Source organism: Castor canadensis, chromosome 8 (genome assembly GCF_047511655.1).
Source record: "Castor canadensis chromosome 8, mCasCan1.hap1v2, whole genome shotgun sequence".
NCBI classification, from domain to species: Eukaryota; Metazoa; Chordata; class Mammalia; order Rodentia; family Castoridae; genus Castor; species Castor canadensis.
In genome coordinates this window covers 141072270-141096989 of record NC_133393.1, presented here as the reverse complement: position 1 = coordinate 141096989, position 24720 = coordinate 141072270, and the positions used below count along the sequence as shown (strand labels likewise).

The following is a 24720-nucleotide window of genomic DNA, read 5'->3' as shown; positions in this document are numbered from 1 at the left end:
TATAATTCCAGTTTTAAAAATATAACATTTAAATTGCTTTATTTTTGGTGCATTGGCATGAAAAGAGATCCCTCCCCACTTTAAGGGGAGGGGAGAGTTCATGTTTTTCCTGTTTCCCTACTTATATTTTTTCTGTGGTTCCTATTTCTGAAATGACAAATTAGCTTTATTTGAATGCCAGAACTTCACTAGGTATCAGACAATATATGGGTAATATACCAACTTTGAACAAAAGCACTCAACTTGTGTTTCTGAGTGTAATACTTATGGATACCCCAGATAAACAGCTTAGATTTGGAGGGTGTAGTAGGAAGGGTTTCTCCATATTAAGTTATTTATTGCTGGGGCCTAAAAATAACCACCTAAGTTGTCAAGAAAAGAACTCATCATCTAGCAACAATAGATAATCGTATTGTAAAAAACAGTCTCACCTGAAGCGTTTTGTGTAGAAAGTCTGTCTTATTTCCAGGAACCGTGGGTCCACAATAAGTGATAGTCCTGGCCAGAAAATTGCTGCCTTCTGTTCTCTCTGGTATATCAAAGCATTTGATCCTTAGCACCTGGTTCAGATATCCTGTTGGAATTGTTTTAATAGCTTTTCTTGTGCAGAAATATTTCTCACCATTAGTCATGCACTGCAAAACGCTGTTTTGGTCCACGGCAGACTTCATCTGTGACAGTAGTATTAGTTTATGTTGGTTGGTGCTGTTGTGTCAGGCTTAGTTTGTGTACATACACTCTATGATGTTTACACAGCAGTGAACTCTCTTAACGACACATCCCCATCATTAAGCAATGTATGACTGTAGTTTGAGTGTGATTCAAATTAAGTCCTGAATGATTTTAAGATTTCCCGTTTTAGCAATAGTCCTAAATAGACATTTCTTAAAAGACAGACAAATAACCAAGAGGTATATGAAAAACTGCTCAGCATCATGAACCATAGGAGAAATGCAAATCAAAACCACCATGAGGAGGCACTTCACTTCGATAAGAATGGCTAGTATCAAAAAGACAAAAGATAACAAGTGCTGGTGGAGGGTGTGGAAAAAAGGGAATTTTTGCAAACTGGTTATAGTAGTGTAAATAAGTAGAGCCATTATAGAAGACAGTATGGAGGTTCCTGAAAATAAAAATCACAATAGGATTCAACAGTCTCACTCCTGGGTATATATGCAAAGAGACATTTACATGTGCTTAATGAAGTCCACCTTGGATCCTGGTTTGCTAAGAGTTTTTAATCATAAATGTCAAATTTTACTATTTTTTACTTTGATACTATCATATTATTTTCCTTCCATTTATTTGTTAACATACTGAATTATGTTAATTTCTTTCTAAGAATTGAATTGACCTTGCATTCCTAGAATGAATCCAGTTTGGTTGTGATGTGTGTACATTCACTGTTTTCCTGGGTTTGATTTGCTGATAGTGTGTTTAGAGTCCCTTCCAGTTGTCTGTGATATTCCTGCAGTGCCCTTTCCATGCCTGTACCGCCTCCAGTGCTGACTGCTCTCTCACTCTTGATACTGGGCTTCATGTCTCTCTTTTCTTCTCTTGATTTATTCAAAGAACCAGCTTCTGCTTCATTTATTTTCTCTTTGTTTGTTCTGTTTCATTGATTTGTGCTTTTACATTTACTGATCTTTACACTTTGTTTGACTTTAATTTTTTTTCTAAGTATCTAAGATATTTTTAGATCATCGACATGAGACCTTTCTTCTTTTCTAATACAGTAGACTCTTGGAATCTGCAGGTATGTGATTCCATTGAGGAATACCTGGACACGCTCAGGATGCTAGGAGTTCAGTGCTGCACTGCGGATGCTTGACTCACTTTTCCCACAGCACTGCCCAACTTCTGCTAAAGACATGTACATTTCCACAGATCTCAGACTTTCACTTTATCGCTTCAATTAAGCACAGTAACTTTCACCTTACTTTTTAGGTACCATTTGCTTTTTGGGTGGCATATTTTCACAAAATGAAGGGCAATTAAACACTCATTAGATCACACAATTTAAAAAAAATTTTTTCTACCCCTCCCTCCCTCCATTCCTCTGATGAAGAGGGTCTTTTCTCAATTTTTTTGTGGTGGTATTGGAATTTGAACTCAAAGCTTTGTGTTTGCTAGGCAAGTGCTCTACCACTTGAGCCGTATTCCCAACCCTTCCATAACTGACTTTATGGTGATTTATTCACACAACAATTTAAATATTACTGATGATAGTATGGGACTATCTGAGAGCTTTTCTGCATCAACTGAGATGCACAGGAATTTTTTATTTTTGTTTTTGAAATTTCTTTTGATTTTTAAGTTATTTTTTGGACTGCATTTGGTCAAAACTGCATATAATAAACCCACAAATAAGGTGAGCTTACAGTCTCAGTGTTTAATGCTGCAAGTGGAGGGACTGTGTTACATTCCTCTCCCATTTCTCAGTGTGTTGTGCTTTTATTTTCATTAAGTTGACTATTTTCCCACATTCTCTTGTGATTTCTCCTTTGACCTGTAAGTTATTTAGAAGTGTACTGTTCACTTTCAAATATGTGAAGAAGTTCTCAGGTGTCTATCACTTCTATGAGAGCATACTTTGCATATTTCAATCCTTCCAAATTTATTGCATCCTGTTTTTCAACCTATAACGTGGTGTGTCTTCATGCATATTTTCATGATTGATCCATTTGTACTCTTGCAAAGTGTGTGCTGCTGTTGTTGGGTGGTGTGCTCTATGTGTGCCATCTATAGCAAACTGGCTAAGTATAACACAGACTTGTTTATTTTTCTTTGAAATTTATCAGTTTCTGCTGTCTGTATTTTGAATGTCTACTTTTAGGTGCATCTACACCATTTCATGAACTGACTTTCTTAAGCATTAGTCAGTGTCCATCTTTATCCTTGGTAACACTTTGTTTTAAAGTTTCCCCACCTCCCCATACAGACTTATCTCTACTTTATCTTTCTTTTCATAGCATTTACATGCTGTTTTTCCATATGTATACTTTTAATTTATTTATGTTCCCATCTTTTTTGGGAGGTGAGTGGGAATAGTACTGGAATTTGAACTCAGGGCCTCACACTTGCTAGACAGGTGCTCTATCACTTGAGCCATACTCCCATCCCTTTTGTGATTTAGTATTTGTTCATGTAGAATCTTTCAGTTTTTGCCTAGAGCTGGTCTTGAACTATGATCCTACTGTCTTGACTTCTACTTGACTGGGGAGACACATGTACAGCACCACACCCAGCTTGTTGGTTGCAGTGAGGTGTCATTAACTTTTTGCTTAGGCTGGACTTGAACCATGATCCTCCTGATCTTTACCTCCCAAGTAGCTGGGATTACACACATGTACCACCATGCCTAGTCCTATGTCCCCATCTTTTAATTCATGTTATATACCTTTCTGCTAGCCTACTTAACATACTAGTCATAATTATTTAAAAGCCCTTATCAAATAATTTTTAACACCTGAAACATTTCTGGTTCTTTGATCTCTGTTTCTCTTTCACCTTTTACTATCTTGTGCATTTTTAGTGGATGCTTGCTTGCCATTACATATGAAAGTCCTTGGAGATTAAGATATTATTTTTGCTAGAAGTGGTAGTTCTTTTACTGGTTATTAGTGGGGAGGCTTGAGTCAAGCTCGTCAGTATTTGAGCTTGGTTTGGTTTCGGCTGGCGTTGGAATCATCTTTAGTGATGGATGGTGGGCTCCCATTACCCTGCTCTGACTGCGACATCTGGAGTGCCGCACACCGGGCCATGGAGATTTCATGACTTGAGTCCTTGCTGGTCTTCCGGAGTAACTTGCTGATGCTTCTTACTCAATGTCTGCATGAACTAGAGTTTGATGTCATGCCCTAGCCTCAATCTTGGGCAGTCCTTGTACACTTGATCCCCAGAGGTAGGGTTTTCTCTGCCAGGCGGGGTCTTGAGCCGGAAGGTTTCAGTCTTTGTCTGCAGTAGCACACAGGGTTCGCTCATGTGCTTGTTCCCGTGGAACCTAGGCAGCTTTTGCTTCATTTGACAGAGGTCATATATAATATGTTACCATTCAGAAATGGTAAGTTTTCTTACGGCTGTGCTACTGAGCTTCACTCTGTTGAGTCTGCCGTCCTGCCTCAGTCTGTCTGTCAAGCATATGGAAAACAGCTGGCAAGTAAGCGTGGGCTCCCCTGTGTCTAGAACTCCCCAGCACTCCAAGAGGCTATGCTAGTGCACAGGGCATGTCGGAACTTGAAACTTGCATTTGTTTTTTTCCTGCTTGCTGTATGCCTGCTGTCTCTTCCTCCCCCTTGCTCTCTCTGCAGTGCCCCATCTCACCTCGGAGGGCCTTCTACCCTTAGGAATTCTTTTCACATCTTGGCATCAACTCCTCTGCCTCAGTTAGTGAGAGGATATTCTAGGTTAAAAAGGTGACTTTCTTGAGTTGTTTTTTTTCCTTGAGAAAAGGTCTTACTGTTTAGCTCAGGTTGGCCTCAAATTTTTCAGCACCTTGTACCAATTTCTTTGGTAAGCTGAGAAGAAAGGTATCAAGCCTTGTATAACTGAATAAATCTACCTTTCCTGTCCCCCTCACTAAGGTGATAAACATGAACAAATTGTTTCATAGTTTTATATCTTGATTATGATGATTTTTAAAAATTGATGCTTTGGACCAGTTAAGCAAGTTTGAAAAAAATTAATTAATGAATCTTTCAGGGCAGTGATTTTGTGCTTTTGGAATATCTACCTCAACATTAAACCAATCAACATTTCAGAAGAACTCTGCTTTGCTTTATTGGCTCAGAATGTGACATGAAAAGGCTTGCTTTGGTTGAATTTATGCAAGTTGCTTAAAGTATAAGGATAACTCCCTTGTTTGTTTTCCTAATGTTTCAGGTATTGGTGGTAATTTGGTGGCCATTCAGGCTAGCAGGATTTCTACCTACCTCCATTTACATAGCATTCCAGGAGAATTGCCTGATGAACCCAAAGGTTGTTACTACCCCTTTAGGACTTTTTTTGGTCCAGGTATGTGCTTGTGGACTCTTGTGTATTTTATGTCAGGAACTATTGCTCTGTGAGTTAGGGACAGGTAACACTTGTTGGATGTATATTTTGTTTTTGAATGTTGTACAGTTTTCTTGCTTCTGAGAGCTAATCTCAGTGAACCAAAAGTCATCCATATCAATTCTGCAGTTGCTGAGAATCTTTGAATAATTTTTCTCTTTTATTCTTCCCCCCGGGATATCTCGTTTATTAGTAAGGGAAAGAAAGCATTGCTAGGAGGTTTAGAGGGACAGATGCACTCCTTTTCCTGTACTAATCTTTTCTGGCTTTTCTAAATGTAGACATTTGATACCAGACATGTTGAGATGACTAACCTCAGTTAAGGGATCCGTGTATTATTATTTCACCCAGGCATATGATTACCAAAAAACTGAGACCATAATTTTATTTTTTTAATTAATTTATTTATTTGTTTTCTTTTTTAAACAAGGGTGTTGCATTGTAGCCCAGGCTGGCCTCAAACTCATTATCCTTCTGCCTCAGCCTCTCAACTGCTGGGGTTATGGACATGTGACATCATACCTGGCTTCTAACAGCATAATTTTTTTATATTGTAAAATTTTTCAATTTAATAACCCCTTCAGGGTTTTGGTATGGAAAGAAAAAGGATAGTGCCAAATTTTACACAGATACATCTTCCTGATTCATTTTAGTTAAATAAAGGTGATTCTAATGAAATCACAGCTTTTAAATCTAGGTCTTAGAGATAGAAAATGAGCCATACATTATTTGAAGAAAAATGTGAAATTAGCCATGTCTCTACAGTTTGCTTTGCTCTCATTGCAGGGCAGGGTAGGGAAGGAAGCTGCTCAGGCAGTCTTCATTCAGCACATGTTCACATGGACTTGAGAGCAGATTGGATTTAAGTTCCTCCCATTAGGAAACATTGCCCTCATTGCTCTTTTCCCCTCCCTGTCCAGGCCATGCCTCATAGGTGTTAGAATTTTTGGTGTCCGATTTGCTCATGTGAGAAATATGATGCCAAGATTCTGAGAACCACTTAGGGCCACTCAAAACATTGATAAAAAAGGTTTATAGTTAGCAAAGCAAACTTTGACATTATAAACTTTAATCAGAATAAATGAAGGACCAAATGCCTTCAGACACAGACTTAGAGCACTCAGATACACTGTTTGATAAGTTTGCTTTGATGCTTCATGACGGAGTAGAGAGAGGCTACAAATCCCATGACAGATTCTCGTCCTGGCTTCACTACCTATTTGCTTTGTAGACTTCAAAATGTTATTTATCCTTTCTAAGCCTCATTTTTTTTCATTTGTTATAAAGAAAAAAAGATAAGCCATGATTTTAAACCTCACAATTCTTGCCACTTTTTTTCCTGATGAAAATAAATATGATTATTGACTTTTTATGCTTTTCTTTTTTTCCCTTTTTTGGCTTTATTGGGGATTGAACTCAGGGCCTCACTCTTGCTGCCAGGTACTCTACCATTCCTGATTATTGACTTTTGAATGAAGATCAGAAATTCCCATCTTTGTAATATCAGTGGGTAGAACTCTAAAGGAATACATGAAATTAAGGCATTCTACTACTTTAGGAACTCTGTGCTTTCTCTTTTGTCTTCCCTGTGTTTCTTTGATAGACATTAAAGTTTGACCAGTGCTTTTCAGAGCAAGTTTTTTCAACCACCTTTCAATTAATCATATAAAGCACAAAGTGAGAATTCCAAAGAATTAAGTGAATTCTACATAATTTATTTTTAGCAGTTGAACTTTGTGTGACCTTATGAGATGTAGTAAACAGAAAGTAATTCTCAGATTTTAACAATTGGCCTATTATTAATTCAAATACAATTTTGTTTTAATGACTTTCACATTTTATATTCCAGGAGTAAATAATAAGTCTGCCCAAGTTCTGCTGCTTTTGGTGATTCCTGGACACTTGATTTTCCTCTATACTATTCACTTGATGAAAAGTGGCCATACTTCTCTGACTGTAATCTTCATAGTTGTATACTTAATTGCTGCTGTGTTACAGGTAAGAGTTACACCCTTTTGAAATCTCTTTTATGCTCAGACCGCTGTAAAACTCTTATGTACATCTAAAGGCACATAACATAGTTTACCACATAAAAAAATCAACTGAATGTCTTTGTATTGATTTGACCTTAATAGCAGTAAGCTCAGAACCACTTTAAATATAATCTCTGGCAACAGAATATTTGGATCCTGCTTCTGGATTCCATGTCTTACATGTTTTGGCTCTTTTGTTCTCTCTGAATGCATCTTCCAGTAGATTCTTGAGAAGTAAATGGCGGGAGGTGGAGGGGGGGTAAAGTTTTTGAGCCTTTGCCTGTTATTAAATTCTGTAGTTACCCTCTATAGTAATACATTGGTTGAATATAGAATCTTGTTTGTTTTAAAATTGTAACTTCTTGTGTTACCATTGAGAACAGTCAGATACCGTTCTCACTCCAGATCTCCTTGTACGTAACTTCTTTTATCTCCTAGAAGCTGGTAAGCATTTATTTCTTTCCCTCTCTCCTCCTTCTCCTTTTCTCTCTATGGTCCTAGGGATTAAACCCAGGGCTCTGTGCTTGCTAGGCAAACACTGTGCCACTGTTCTAAATGCCCAGCACAAGCTTCTTTTTTTCACTTATTATTCTTAAATCTCATGTTGATGTACCTTGAGGGTTCTTAAATTTTATGTCAATATACCCTGGTATTTTTGTCTATTTTGTTTTATACTGTCATTCTAAAAAAACCTCATATTCTGGGGAAGTTTCTCGGATTATTTTCTTTAATGATTTTTCTCTCTTCTTTCTTTCTGATTTTTTTTTTTTTTTTGCCAAACCAGGGTCTCATTATATAGACCAGCTGACCTTCAACTTGAAATCCTTCTGCCTCAGCCTGCCTGGTACTATGATTACAGGTGTGCACCACCATTCCCAACCCTATCTATAAGTTTTAAAATAACATGCCTAAATTTAGTGTTTAGGCTTTGATTTAGAGTTTTGAGTTTGGCTAATAAAAGTTGAGGCTTAGAGCTGTTATAATGCCACCTTCCTCCCATACTGTTTTATCACAACTTTTAATTAAATTATTTGTCAGTGTTTGTGTTATTAGGCTTATGTAAATGTATATTATAGAGGCAGATTAATTTGCTACAGCTATATTTCCTTGTTTGGGATTTTATTTTTCTTGGCCTTAATAATTTCATCTTTTTCATGTACATCATTCTCTATAAACTCATTCTTGATTTTTTTCCAGACTGTTTCATCTTGGGCTTGACTTTTTTCCAAAACTTGGTAAATTTGATACCTCCTATTGTGGGAAATCCTAATCCCTTAAGATGAGTTACATAATTGTTTGAAGAAATAGCATTTTAATTTGGCCTTAACACACTTAAGTGCCTGTATGTAAATACAGGAGTGAAGCTAGAGGGTAGGTAATGTGGCCATTATTCCAAAGAAACTGGACTGGTGATAAGGACGGTGATAACATTAGCTGTATATATAGTGTTCCCTGTATGTGCCAAGTACTGCTCAGAGTGCTTTACATGTATCATGTCACTTAATTCTCACAAAATCCAATGAGAGATTTGTTCTTTTGAGGTATATCAGTGATTTTCAAAGTGGAATACATGCAGAGCAGTGCATTGTGTGTAGGAAGAAAAAATTGAACTTCTACTCTTCTACCTCATTCACTTAAAATATGTATTTTCTTCTGTTTTGTGATTGCCTAGGAATAAACATTAGCATAGTATTAAGTAAGTGTGCTCAAATATTTTATGAGGAGAGAGCTGCATGGTCTAAAATTTTTGGTGATCACTGAGCTAAAACTCAGAGGAGAGTAAGTGCAGAGCTTGTGCCAGGAAAGTGAGTCACACACAGAATCTTAAGTAGGAGGACACAGGAGAAGAGCGAGGGCTTAAGGTAGATTAGAACTGGTGGAGAAAGGCCTTAAATACCAGGTAAGGGAGATTAGAATCTGTTCTTAGAATAACAAAGCCCTTCCAACTTGAGATTTAAAATTTTTCTGTAAAGCTTTCTAGTCCTTAGATTTTATTTGAAGTCACTAGCAAATCATGTATGCATTTGTTTGTTCAATAAATCTTCATTCCATTGGATGCAGGGTGGTTTTTAAGTTCCAGAAACAATGAATTTAAACTCTATCATCAAGGACTTATGGTCTGGAGGGCAGTCGACTACATGAAGAAATAATTATAATATAGTATAAATGCTGAGCCTAGCTACGTGTGAAGTGCTCTTAGAGCCTGGAAGAAAAATCAGCTAACTCAGCCTGGGGAATAATAGTTTTCTACTGTTCAGTAGACACAAAATATATAGCAAGTGCCTTTTACTATTGGCTCCTTTTATGGCAGTATGTGATATGGTCATATATTATCATTTACGTTTGATGTTGTCTTTGTGTTAGGAAAAAGATATTCTTCCTGGAGACTAGTCTGGTCTGTTGACAAACCTGTCATTTCTAGAACACATTCCTGTTTACAACTCTACCTTTTAGTCTCATGGGTTTGCCACTTACGTTTATAGTTCTGTGCCAATGTACTATCATGTATCATTTCACTTAAGTTGATGAAGAATATAAAAGTAATGTTTCCAAGTTTATTAAAAATTCAATTTCAGTCTAAATTCATAGTATACTTACATGCCTTTTTTTAACCTCTGACTTCAGTCCTTGATTGAATTTCTTCTGTGTCTTTTACAGACTTTCATCTTTAAGAGTTGCTTTTTATTTTTTCCTCAAGAGTCAAATGTCTATCAGAGTAGAACTTTGAGTTATAGCCTGACATTCTGCACTATTCCACTGGAATAGCTTAAAATTAGGTTACAAATTCTTATATCAAATCTTTGGGCCTTGTCACTAACATACCCAAGCACATGCACACACACACATACATATAAACACATGCACATACATATACATACACACACATACACATTTCTTTCAGGTTTAGATAATTGATCTTGATTTTTTCCAGCCTGCCACAGTCAATTCAAAGATGGACAGAATAAATAAGGAACTTTTTTTTGTTGTTGTTGGCACTGGGGTTTGAACTCAGGGCATCATGCTTGCTGTACCACCTGAGCTACTCCACCAGCCCACAAATAACTTTTTAAAGACAAAGAACTGACCACTGCCAGCTTTGGTGGTATACACTTATTCCAGCATTCAGGAGACTGAGATAGAAGGATTGAGAGTTCAAGGCCAGCTTGGGCTATATAGTAAGTTTGAGGCCAGGTTGAACTACATAGTGAGACCCTGCTTGAAAAAAAATGACCACTTAAAACTATCTTTTAATATTCTTTACTTGACTGACTTCTTTTGTGTTCTGGGTTAAACTTGGTTTAGTAAGGTTTCCTAATGCATGTTTAATTTTTTTCCCCATCTTAGATCCCTACCTCCTTGAGATAAAAAAAAAAATGCCTTTCTCTCTTTGGTGTTCCAAAAGACATGATAGAGTGTTTTTTTTTTTTAATTCTTTGCATTTTATTCTTTTTTTTAATTTTTTTTTATTATTCATATGTGCATACAATGCTTGGGTCATTTCTCCCCCTTGCCCCCGCCTCCTCCCTTACCACCCACCCCGCTCCCTCACTCTCCCCCCAACCCCCTCCATACCCGGCAGAAACTATTTTGCCCTTATCTCTAATTTTGTTGAAGAGAGAGTATAAGCAATAATAGGAAGGAACAGGGGTTTTTGCTGGTTGAGATAAGGATAGCTATATAGGGAGTTGACTCACATTAATTTCCTGTGCATGTGTGTTACCTTCTAGGTTAATTCTTCTTGACCTAACCTTTTCTCTAGTTCCTGGTCCCCTTCTCCTATTGGCCTCAGTTGCTTTTAAGGTATCTGCTTTAGTTTCTCTGCATTGAGGGCAACAAATGCTAACTAATTTTTTAGGTGTCTTACCTATCCTCATATCTCCCATGTGTGCTCTCACTTTTATCTTGTGATCAAAGTCCATTCCCCTTGTTGTGTTTGCCCTTGATCTAATGTCCACATGTGAGGGAGAACATAATGATTTTTGGTCCTTTGGGCCAGGCTAACCTCACTCAGAATGATGTTCTCCAATTCCATCCATTTACCAGCGAATGATAACATTTCGTTCTTCTTCATGGCTGCGTAAAATTCCATTGTGTATAGATACCACATTTTCTTGATCCATTGGTCAGTGGTGGGGCATCTTGGCTATTGTGAATAGTGCTGCAATAAACATGGGTGTGCAGGTGCCTCTGGAGTAACCTGTGTCACAGTCTTTTGGGTGTATCCCCAAGAGTGGTATTGCTGGATCAAATGGTAGATCAATGTTTAGCTTTTTAAGTAGCCTCCAAATTTTTTTCCAGGGTTGTTGTACTAGTTTACATCACCAACAGTGTAAGAGGGTTCCTTTTTCCCCCGCATCCTCGCCAACACCTGGTGGTGGTGGTGTTGCTAATGATGTTTGCATTTTATTCTTTATGCAGGCTAATATTCTTTGAAGAGCTTCTTCCCTAATTCCCCAAACAACTAAATGAAGGAAATCTGTTTGAAGGAAGCTTTATATCAGACTTATAATGACCTGGTGACCGTCATTTGCAGCATTTTTGCATTTACTCAGATGTCCTCTCCTCCTAGAACCCTTTGATACCTGATTTGGTCTAAGGGGCCTTTTTCTGTTTCTCATGGTACCTTGTGAACACCCTGACCCTACCCTTCCTGTATTATATGGATATCACTAGTTTATGCATCCATCTCACCCATTGTTTTACTCATTGCTGAGTCTCCAGCACCTAGTCCATCCCTTTGCTCAATGTTTGGTAAGCTGAATAACCATATTTTGCCAGTTCTATCTCCTCCTTCAGTAAAAAGGAGAAATTCCAGAAGAAAAACTAAAAATAAGTCTTAAGTTTTCATCTCCTTGCTTTCAATATACACCAATTTTCTCTCCTTTACTGATATAAGTATTTAAAAGAAAAAGCAATGAAAAATAGAATGCAAAACCCAGAAGTTCTAACAATGATTGCTTAAAATGTAAGGTTTTATTGGACTGTTTAGAGCAGAAATGACATTGAGGGACAGGGAAGGACAGGGGTGAAACTGGCCATTGGTTGATAATAGTTGATATTAGATGGACCTGAGTGATGATGGTTCATCAGACTGAGTGGGATAATTTATACTTTCTGTCTACTTTTGTATATTTTTGTGTATACTTTTGCATTTTTCATAATAAGGAGTTTTAAAATTAAGATTTCAAATTTTACAGATTAACACATGACTTTTTCAGAGCATGTCACCTCTAATTTTGGTCCAGTAGCTGATTGTTTCTTAGGTCAAGTGAAAATAAAAAGTCAACTTGAGTTTGAAATTGTTTAAGATTTGAAATGGTAGAGTTTGTTTCTTATTTTTCCCTTGGCACACACTAACTCCAGTTTTTTGAAATGTTTTAAAAGTTAAAAACCTTATGTATCACAGTTTTTCATTGGTTGGGAGTACTCATGTGTCTTGAAATTAGAAGGAACCTATCAAAAGTGTTTTTGTTACGTAGCAATACGGCTACTGACTCAGTCAGTAGCTGTGATGTGTTATATTTTTTGCTAATTTTCTTGTCCGGTTCAAAGAGCAATCGGAGTAGTTGAAACACATCAAGGCCAGAGTAGTGTGCTGACAGATGTTCATATTTGATTTACCACCAGTTACCCTACATTTTGAATTTGTTTTTCTTTAAGGAAAACTTCATATCAAGCTAACCATCCTGTTACCTTTTGGACCATCAGTCAGCATTTATTAGACTACTTGCTGTGGTTGAGGGCATAATTGTTGGTTTTAGAACAAATTTTCATCTATCTCACGCTAGCTTTTTGAACCCACAACTTTGATGATTTCATAGAACCAGAGTGCATTTTCTTCTATAAACTTAGAGATGATTAAGTTCTTCCTATGTAAGCAGTGATTTCTCTTGCTAATGCTCCATTGACTCTTCAAGCCTATTAATTTATGAAACCAAAAGCATAATTTGGAATTCCAAGTTGTTATGGACTTTGCTGACTTTCCTTCAAAGATGTAAAGAGGGGAATCTAACTGTCTTTTTCAGGGCTTTCTTTCTCTTTGTTTCTCTCACTCCCTGTAGTCTTTTTAAAAGACATAGTACCTTGACAGCATAATAAACCTGACAAAGTACAGTGATAACTATCAGTCAGATTGTCACCCTGGCAATCTCTTGAGCAATGAAGGAACAGCACTATATCTTGGTTCGTTTCCCTATTTAAAGTCTCTTCTAGTGACTTTAAACCTAAATAAGCATCCATTGTGAAAGTACAAAAGTGTAAACTTGGATGACATATACCAGAAGAGGTAAAAAGATTATCACTAAGCAGATTGAAAGAGGAGGAAAAAAAGATAATAATTAGATGGTGATCTTAAATCTGAATAAGTCTGTTACCTTTCAAATCTCAGTATTTTTTATAATGTTTCATCCACTTGATTAAACACAAAAACAAAAACCCTTTTGTTTTATTATTTCAATTTTTCTTATTATAATGGTTATAGATAGATACATATGAAGCATATTAATATTTTTCTGCAATGAAATTTCTCAGTGAGAAAAGAAAAATTAGACATTTCTAGCCTTTAATGCTTATTGAATTCTAACAAAGTGTTCATATAATTGGTAAACAATGAATTGAAATAATTTTTAACACAAGTTTGAATTCTCTGTTTTAGGCACTGATTGTTTCATAAGAAAATCAGGTTATTAAGAACTCCAGTACCAAATTCCTTGAGAAATTCATTGTAAAACAACCTTTGTCCTCAGCTGTATCTGTGTTTTTACCTGGGAGAGACAAAATATTTCTCTTAAAGTAAAATGACAAGAAATTCTCAATATATAAAGTTGAAAATTATAAATTTCAGGATTTATATCAGGTAGTGTGCTAGTCACCATACAAAAGAAATAGAAGACGTTGTCCCTGTTCCTAAGGATCTTAGTTGTAGAAGAGACATAGATGCATGAAACGGCTAGAGAATGGCCTCAACCTTCCTTCCTTCTCCACAATGTCATCTTCCTGCCTGACTTCATAATCAGCTGCACTTCATGCTTGTACCAAACTCTCACACTTTCACTCTTAGAAAGTGCCCTGATGCTTTTAAACGAGGGGTCAGTGTATATGTTATAGCTTCCTAGGGACTCATAATATTATCTTAGCAAAATCATAAAACTTCAGCTTCTTATTAATGTAATTTTAAAAACAGAAGTCTCTAGTTTTTGTTATTGTTACCTTCCAGAAGGTAGTATTTGTTTTTTTAATTTCATACTTACATAGAAATGCACTCGTATAGTTCCTAATAGATTCAAATTCTGAAGAAAATATTCTTCTCAATAAAGCCCACACCACCTTAAACAAGCAAATGAATGTCCTTCATAATAAAGTTTATCATTAGGATATTGAATAATAATTTCCTAGTAAGAATTTCTGCTTTATAAATGATAAAAGTTCACGGTCGATGAAATAGATACCTATAATATAAACACAACACTAATCATGCAGATTAAGAGCAAATGCCTTCCACACATTGTAGAGCATGCGTGGGGTAGAAATATGGTCAGTGATCTCTTACATACTTGCCAAAAGGAGTGGTGACAGTATTGTAGTTCTAAGATCACATTCATGTGATTCAGAGTCAAAAAGTACTTATAAACCAAACTCTCTGTAATCACATATGTCACATACAAAGGACAAAGGAAAGAAGAGGGACCATCAGTCCCCAATGAGCAGAACATTGTTGAAAGGTCACAGTCTTTGGAGTCCTACTTGGGTCTGAATTTCTGTGACTTTAGTCACATATCTCAACATTACTTTTCCCCTACATCAGAGGATAGTAGTGAGGACTCAGATGATGTATATAAAGTGCTTGGCACAGTTCCTGAAATAGTTAAGTGTTGAAAAGATATCTCACACGTCACATGCCCAAAACTAAATTCTGTTTCCCTTCTTGCTTTGCTTATCAGTGGAGGTGGGGGCCAAGAAGTAACAAATGGGTGCAGGGAAAAGAGAAATAAGGTTAAGGAGACACAAGCAAGGACCCCTCAGCCCTCAGCTTTGGATCCCATGAAGTCCCTGGGATGAGGGGAACCTTACTCCCAGAAACTCTGTATCACATGGTTCCCACTCCTGTGGTAAAGATGATTTGTTACAAAAAGCATTGTACATAACTAGTGATGTATATGCTAATATCAAAACGATCTGGTAACCAAAGTACTCTCTTAATATTAAAACAACTTACAGTTACTACTATTAATGTTAAGTTAAATGTCTTTTATGGGTTATCCAGAGAACCCAGGTGATACATAAGATGTTGTTTTCCTGAAAAAAAAAAATGCATTCCAGTTCGAAATAGTTAATTTGGATTTGATCTGTTTTTAAATTAGAAAAAAATCAATTTCTAAATTTGTGTGATCTAAAACAATCTTCTTTGGTTCCTAGTTGGTCCTACTTTCTCTCTGTTTTATCTAGATTTATCTAGATTGTGGATATTCACCTATTTCTCCCTTAATTTGGTTTGTTATTTTATAGTGTTTAGTTATTCTCTCTCTCTCTCTCTCTCTCTCTCTCTCTCTCTGTGTGTGTGTGTGTGTGTGTGTGTGTGTTGTGTGTGTGTGTGTGTAGTAGTGGGGTTTGAACTCAGAGCCTCATGCTTGCTAAGCAGGCATTCTACCATTTGAGCTACTCTGCCAGCGCTGTATCTCCCTACAATCTGTAACTTTTTAGAGGAAAATAGTACTGGTCCTCATACACATGAGCCAGCTCATGTGCTTATCACCTAAACTGTTTCTCTGAAAATTTTTGAAATCCAACACTTTCCCTCTTGTGGTTGAGTTATTTAAGCCACTTTTCAAATTGACCTAAGAGTTTGAAAAACAAAAGTAGGCAATGTTTATATAGTATTTGCTATGAGCCATACAGTTCTAGGCACTTCACATACATGAACTTGAGTTCTCAAAATAGTTCAGTAAGGTAAGTTCTACTATTATTTCCTATTTACAGATGAGATGACTTGTCCACATCCACAGAGCAAGATGGAGTCCAAGTCCAGAGCCTGTGTTTTATGAAAATTAATATGACACTGTTTTGCTCTTAGCAAGGATCATAGATTTTAGGATGGCAACTTCCAAAGGTTTAAAACTGTCTTCTCTGTAATTTCATTTTATCTTCCTATTTCTTCCAGCCAAACATTTGGCCTCAGAAGGGTATTTATTCCACAGAATTTACACAGAATCTATGCCTATGGAAGTCAGCTAAGAATCTATATGTCATGAGTGTCCTGCAAGAAGATCAAAGTGCTGTGAGGGTTCGATAGTAGAGAGGGAAGTTTCACAGTGGATAACATTTTGCCTTGTGGAATCCATTTAAAATGCCATTTCAGCATAAAGGAGTATCAATAGGTAAATAAAGACTGGAGGGTGTGGCTCAAGTAGTAGAGTGCCTGCTTTGCAAGCAGGAAGCCCTAAATTCAAACCCCAGTCCTGCTGCCCACCCCAAAAAAAATCTAAATGAGAAGTTTCAGGGCATTTATGGAAAATAGCATGAAATTTCCTAGAGGATGGGGCTTATGAAAGGGAATGATGGAAAATAAGGTTGAAAAACTTTTCCAAAATTACAGGTTGTGGTAAGAGCATGAAGGATCTTGAACAATAGACTAGGGAGCTTGGCTTACTCTATAGAATGGTGATTTTCAACTTTTTTTCATTCCCCAAAGACTTGAAAGACCTGATTCAGTCCTCTGAATATTCACCCAAAAATACTAACTTGAGTGATTCTGATTTCACATTTTTAGCTCTTTTAAAAAATAAGTGTTTAGCAGTGTACCACTTTTTAATTTTAAAGCTAATGTCCTTCTTAGTTCAATGTAACAAAAGTAATCTAAATTGTTACTTTTGTGTCACCTAAGGAAATATGATCACAGCAAAAAGTTCCAGCAAACAACATATTCTATAAATAACTACTTATGTGTTATAACAATGTAGCTATTTTAACATCTTAGCCCACCATAAGTAGAATGCTAACCCTTACACTTATTTTTGAAAGTAAATAAAGTTTCATAGTGAAATACTATGCAGTGGGGACAAAAATGATGATCAGCTATGCACAACAATATATTCACAGCACCACTGTGAATCTCACATTCAGAAGACAAAGCAAAAGAAGCCAGACACAACAAGTACTTACTGTCTGTTTATATTACATGGAAAAAGCATAAAAAGAAGTTTGGTAATGAACTGCCAGTATAAGAATTGAGAGAACCAGGCACCAATGACTCATGCCTGTAATCTTTAGCTGCTTGGGAGGCTGAGGTCAGGAAGATCATGGTTCAAGGCCAGCTGGAAAAAATAGTTCAGGAGACCCCATCTGCACAATAACTAAAACGAAATGGGCTGATGGTGTGGCTCAAGTGGTAAATTGCCTATTTTACAAGCATGAAGCCTTAAATTCAAACCCCAGTCTTAGCCCCCCAAAAAGAAAGAATTGGATGACTAGGGAACTGTAGTAACCTGTGTCTTTGATTGATTGATGATTTGCCTCAATCTTTCTTTTCCCATTCAATAAGCCACCACCCTTAAGTGCTTTATGTAGAAGGAGATATAAACTAATACTTAAGTGTTTATGGACTGTTAGACAGTACGTGTTTTATTTATATTGTCTCATTAATCCCTTCAGCAGTCCTCTTGTGCATCGTTTTTCTTATTTTCCGAGTGCCAAATCTGAGAAATTAAAAAAAAAAAAAACTTTTCCGAGGTCTTAGTATGTGGCCCAGGCTGACTTAGAAGTGCCTTGGCCTCCTGAGTACTGGGACTACAGGTATACACAACCATGCCAACTTTGTTCATTGTGTGGTGCTGGACTTGTGCATGCTAGGCAACCCCTCTACCAAACCCCATGCCTGGCTTTTGTCAGCATACTTTGAGACTTTTCTATGTTGTTCCGTGTATTACTAGTTTGCTTCTTTGTATTGCTGAATAGCATCCCATTCTATGAAGACATTGCAAAGGTTTATCCATCCACTGGCTAATGAGTGTTTGCTTTGCTTCCAGTTTGGTGCTGTTATTCCTGAAGCTGCTGGGAACATCCATCTTCAAGTCTTTGTTAGATACACACTTTCCTTTCTCTTGGGAAAACTCCTGAGCATGGGATCTCTGGAGCTTATGGAAAGTACATGTCTAACTTTATAAGAAACTGCCGAGCTGTTTTCCAAAGCAATATGCCATTCTTATTCCCCCGTATAAACATTCAAGTTGCTCTTTGTCCTTGCCACCACTTACTATTGCCAGTCTTTCTGACCATAGCCTGATAGTGCTGTAAAGACGGCATCACAGTGATCACAATGCCCATTTACCTGTTGACTAATTGTGTTGAATATCTTGCATGGGTTTATTGGCATTCATGTTTTCTTTTGCCCATTTTTCAAAAATTGGATTGACTTATTACTGAGTTTATATATCCTAGAAACAAGTTGTTGGTTTTTTTGTTTTGTTTCATTTTTGTTTTTTTACCAGATACATGTATTAGGAATATTTTCTCCCAGTCTAGGGCTTGTCTTTTCATTTTCTTAGCCATATACTTTAAGAACAGAAGTTTTAATCTTAGTAAGGCTTAGCTTATTAATTTTTCATAGTTAGTCATACTGCTATCATTAAAAAAAAAATCTGTGTCTATTCCTAAGTATAAAGGTTTTCTCTTATGTACTATTTAATGATTTTGTGTGTATAAGACTGGGGTTTGAACTCAGGACTTTGTTTACAAAGCAGGCACTCTACAGCTTGAGCCATACCTCCAGTCCATTTTGCTCTGGTTATTTGGAGATGGGGTCTCTCAAAATATTTGCCTTGGGCTGGCCTTGAACTGCAATCCTCCTTATCTCAGCCTCCCAAGTAGCTAGAATTATAGGCATGAGCCATCAGCATCTGACTACACATATTCTTAAGAAACCATTGTTTTCTTTTTTTATTTTCAGTACTGGGGATTGAACTCAGGGCCTCACACTTGCCAGGCAAGCACTCTATCACTTGAGCCACATCCCCAATCCACAACTGTTGTTTTCATTTGAGCCTTAACATGTTCTTCTTGATTTTAGTTTCAAAAAGAAATCATTTGTTGTTTTCCTTCATTGCAAATTCTCTTCTTTATGTATGTCTCACTTCATTTATATGAGCATTTATATGTTTACGTTTAAACAGCAAAATCAAATACAGTTTTGCCACTGTAATTCCTGCCAAATCAACATCCTTTTATTCCCCACCCTTAGCATAGAGTTCTTAGTGTGCTGGGATTTCAACAGCAGCAGTAATTGGAGCTCCAAACCCTTACATGGTGCTGTAGCTCAAGCCTTTTGGAAGTCCAAGTTGATTATGTCTACACTTGCACACTTGTCACAATTCATAGCTGCTTTCTCCACAATGTTAATCAGATTAATTAAGCATGTTTCTTCCTGTTGTCTGTTCTGTTCTGTGCTTTTCTCCAAACTCTGTCTCTAAACAAGGGATTTAGATCCTTCCATGTCAACACAAGATCTGTTTTCTCAGTTCTAAATTTCTCAATTATTTCTTTGCCTCTTCCTTTCTTTTATCTTATCTTAAGTCAAAGTTCCTCTTCTCTCTCTTTCCCTCTGTCTCACTATATGTACATATATGCACATATATGTGTATGTACATACAATTTTAATGGGTTTCTAGTTTCATACATGCATATGAAGAACTTTGATCATATTCACCCTCCATCACCCTCTCCCTAGTTCCCACCCCCTATTTTGCACTCATGTCATTCTTTCTCTTTTTTTTAGGCCTGGATTCCACATATGGAAGAACATGTGATATTTGTCTTTCTCAGTCTGTCTTATTTCACTCAACATGATGATCTCCAGTTCCATTCCTTTTCCTACAAACAACATAATTTCATTCTTCTTTATGGCTGAATAGTACTCGTGTGTGCACACATGTGTGTGTATCACGTTTCTTTATCCATTAATCAGTTGATGGGCACCTTGACTGATTCCATAGCTTGGCTATTGTAAATAGTCCTGCTATAAACATGGGTGTGCAAGTGTCTCTATTGTACACAGACTTACATTCCTTTGGATGTATGCCCAGAAATGGTATAGTTATATCATATGGCAGTTCTATTTTTAGTTTTTTGAGGGACTCCATACTGATTTTCCTACAGGCTGTATGGATTTCCATTCCCACCAGCAGTGTATAGGGCTCCTTTTCCCCACATTCTCACCAGCATTCATTGTTCTTCCTTTTCTTGACGATTACCTCTCTTACTGGGGTGAGATGGAATCTCATTGTAGTTTTGGTTTGCATGTCCTTTATGGCTCAGAATGGTGAACATTTCTTTGTGTGTTTATTGGCCATTTGTAACTTCTTTTGAAAACTATTCATTTTCCCATTAATTAATTGGATTGTTTGGGGTTCTTGGTGGTTAATTTTTGGAGCTCTTTATATATTCTGGATATTAATCCTTTATATACACATTATTATTTTTGATTTGGGTTTTTTGGGTGGGGGACAGTACTGGGGTTTAAACTCACGGTGTTGTGCTTTGCCATTTAATTGAGGGCATTCTTATGGCTTAGTATATGGACAGTTTTTATAAATATTACCCATTTACTTGGGTGAAAAGCATGTTTTCTAAATGTTGGCTATAGTATTCTATACACATAAATCTATTAGATCAGGTTTATTGATTATTTGAAATCACCTGTGTCTTTTTAGATTTTATCCAGTTGATCTATCAGTTTCTCAGAGAAATAAATTAGCATCTCCTACCTACCATGGCTAATTTCTCTTTAATATTTTCTCCCTTATATTATCTCTTTTTTTACCTCATCTCTAAATAGAAGTACTTGAGAATTACTTGTGCTCCCCTTCACATTTCTGGCATCTTTTCTTCTTTTACCATCTCTTTTATACCTCTATGCTACCTTATTATTCCTTTTGACTCATCTTTCACTTCATTAATTATCTTCATCTGATTCTAATATGCTATTAATATCATCCATCTATTGAGTTTTAATTTCAGGGGTTAAAATTTTTAGAAGTTCTAGTTGTTGTGTTCTTTTACTATTTATTCATTTTATTATATTACCTTGTCCTATTCTAATATTTATTATCTTTTATTTTATTTCTTTAAAAGTGTGAAACAAGGCCAGGTATGGTGGTACATACCTGTAATCCCACCTAGTCTGGAGGTGGAGGCAGGATGATATCAAGTTCAAAGCCAGGCCCAGGCAAACTTAGCAAAACTCTACCTCAAAAACAAAAAATACATACAAAAAAGTTGAGGTATGGCTCAAGTGAGAGAGCCTGCTTGCCTAGCATGTGCAAGGCCCTGATTCAATACCACAAACACAAAAAATACACAGACTTAAATTCTGAGTCAGATTTTCCCATTTTCTGAAATGTTTCTGTCTCTAGTTCTACTTATTATTAGTGTCTTACTTCATTTCCTATATCCCAGCTATTGACAACTGCACTTACTCTTTTTTGAAAGAACATTGATGCTTTTTATTTTTAACTAATTTATTTTAAAATTGACCAATAGTGATTGTGTTACTTATGTTATACATAATGGTATGATGTTCTGACATATTTATACATTGTGAAACAGTCAGATCAAGGTATTAACATATCCATTACTTTACATAGTTAGCATTATTTTGTGGTGAGAGCATTTAAAATCTACTCTTTCAGTAGTTGTTAATACATTGTTATTACTTTAATCACCACATTATAACAGATCCCCTGATCTTACTCCTGTCTGAAATCTTGCATTATTTCACCAGCATCTCTCCGGACATGCCCCCATTTCTTGTGCAAGCACCCATCCTACTGTTTGCTTCTATGAGTTTGTCTGCTTTAGATTCCACATGTGAGATATTGAGTGTTTGCCTTTCTTTGTATTTTTAATCATGGAAAGTCTTCGAGGCCTGGGTTGAAGGTCTGTTGGTTCAGAAATAGTTTTTATTTGCTTTTTTTAAAGGGCATTGGGACACTACCAGCCTAAGAACAATTTGAAATAAAAATTTGAGGTTGTTCAGACCTCAAACATAGGCCATTTGATGACGGCCTCACATCCATGTGAGGATCACCTTGTGATTACAAATTTTCTTAGGGGAGGTTTTCCTTTCACCATGTAGTACCATAGTCAGATGCGCTACCTTCTTGACTCTTCTTGGGGGCAGGTCTATTTCTTATTCAGAGGTATAGTTTCTTAGTTTATGTGAAAATCTTCTATTAGACTTCCCACCTGGGGCAAGCCTTGTCCTTGCCTCCTGGCTGTCGTGCCCTGTGCTGCTGTCAAAACCCACAGGAGAATAGCTAGGCATGGTGACTCACGCCTGTCATCACAGCTCCATGGAGAGCTGAGATCCGGAGGATGGTGCTTCTAGGCCAACCCAGGCAAAAAGTTTCTGAGACCCCCCCCCACCCAACTTAACAGAAAAAGCTGAGAGAGGTGGCACACGATTGTCACCCTAACTATGGCAGGAAAGTATAGATGAGAAGATCATGGTCCAGGCTGTCCTGGTATTAACTCAAGACCCCATCTCAAAAATAACCAGAGCAAAAAAGGGCTGCCATTGTTTGCAATGTCACTAAACATGGGAGTTTCAGCTGTGTTTCTATTTTTTAAGTTAGGTTTTGTTGTATTGTGTTAATCTACAGGAAACACTGTCTTCTCCTTTTCTGGCTGCCCTCAGTCTCTCCTCAAGAGAGGAAGCTGTGTGGGCTTTGGAGTTAAACCTTGGTTTGACCTCAGCCTCACTAGCTGTCAGCTGGGCAGGCCACTTAGCCTTTCTAAATTTTCTCCTCAGAAAACAAAGGTGATAACACCCACCATAACACCCGGGAAGAAAGGAGGTAACCAAGCACTGGTTTCTTTTTGGCAGTAACATTTGTTTCCCACCTGCCACCTCATGAAAGGAATTCAGGCTAAAGAAAAGATGATTCTGTCTGAATAGCAGAAGTAGACTGAATTCTTGCTGCATGATAATCCTAAATTATTCTTAGAAGTCATCTAAATATTAAATTTTAATGAGTGTGGTTTCCAGCCTGGAAACTGAATTAGGGAAGCATATTTTTGTAGGGGTCATGAATTGAGCCTTTATAAAATTAAAGGCCAGGAACACCTATACTGATTTGCTACTTCTGGGGCTTATTTCTATATTTCTAAGCATTCCTCTCTGAAGGAAATCACCTTTCTTCACACAATACACAAGGCTGTTAGTGGCAGTCACACCTTTATGAGGATGCTAATGCATGAGAATGTTGATTCTAGTTCAAGAAGGAGCTGGCCTAGAAAATCAATATCATCCAAAGCAAATAAGTATTCTTGTGCGTACATATTTATTTAAATTCCAAGCAGCACATCTATAACTTGCATAATTAGCCAGGGCTACAGTGTTGCCTTTTTAGAGGCGTATTTACCTAGAGAAGTTATGCATATTTCATAAAGAGCAGACAATGTAAAAACACGTCTACCCTTGGTTTGGTATTTGATGTTTTCCCATTGGAAAGTTTATATTCCTTAAATGATCATTTCATTTTAAAATAAAACGTGTTACATTAAGAAGGATATTATTGGTAATAATTTATTATACACAGAGTTCTGAGGAATCACTAATATCCTTTGTTAAGTTGCAAGAAGCTTTTAAAAATAAACTTAAACCTACTTGAACTTTAAATCATCATAATCCCTTTAAAAAAGAAATTGTATAGGAAAGGAAAGTTGATTCTATGACAGATTGTGTAAATATGTACAGTAAATGAAATGAGAATGTGGGAGAGAGGGGAAAACACAAAGGTGAGTAGAGCGATCGCTGTGCACTTGTGACAGCAATCTCTTATCTTTGTCATTTGGAGCTAGAACAGACTCTGAAGACAGATTCATTAATTTCAAAGACCTAAAGGCCCAGAGAGTGAAAAGTCATGGAGCACAAGGACCATGTGTTCATACTTCTAGTCTAATTATCTTTTAAATAAAGGCCATAACTTCTGAGACCATGTAGTAACTGAGGTAACTAACAGTTATTGAGTACTTAATGTAAACTAGGCATTTGCATAGCCTGTGCATATGTTATCTCATTTCATTGCTGGAACCAGCCTAGGAAGTAGGTAGTAGTTACTCATTTTAGCGACAAGGAAGCTAAGACAGAGATTTCTTCCTTTGTGGGTAGTAGTATTCTCATTTGGTGATAGAGCCCCTTTAAACAACTATTTGTTTCAAGGTTATCATATGTTAGTATTTTGCAGATCAAATAGAAAGAAGGCATGGTTTTCCCTTCTAGAGATTTGCATGTTAGAGCTTAGAACCTAACAGGAAAGATGAGAACTTTCAAATGTTACTTATTTTGAGTCAGGATCCTGCTATATAGCTTGGGCTGGCCTCAAACTTGCAGTCCTCTTGCCACAGCCATGAGTGCTGGGATTATAGGTGTGTACCAGCACACCCAGCTCCCAAATGGTTTTTAAAGTTTTTGGAGGTACTGAGTTTGATCTCAGGGCCTCAGGCTATCTAAGCAGGTGCTCTACTATGTGAGCCACAACCCCAGTCTTTCCCAAATTTTTTTTGGGGGGGCAGTACTGGGGTTTGAACTCAGAGCCCCACACTTGCTAAGTAGGCACTCTTACCACTTGAACCACTCCGCAGT

General features: G+C 37.0%; 1 protein-coding gene across 4 annotated transcripts in view; it reads left to right on the top strand.

Moving 5' to 3' along the window:
• Slc41a2 (solute carrier family 41 member 2) overlaps positions 1–24720 on the top strand; it is a 120979-nt gene that overhangs the window by 70109 nt on the left and 26150 nt on the right. For 3 of the 4 annotated variants that reach the window (XM_074084273.1, XM_074084272.1, XM_074084274.1), the window contains 2 exons: positions 4882–5013; positions 6902–7050. In XM_074084273.1, the coding sequence (XP_073940374.1) occupies positions 4882–5013; positions 6902–7050 (281 nt within the window). The remainder of the gene's footprint in view (positions 1–4881; positions 5014–6901; positions 7051–24720) is intronic. The other variant, XM_074084275.1, reaches the window with a different exon arrangement.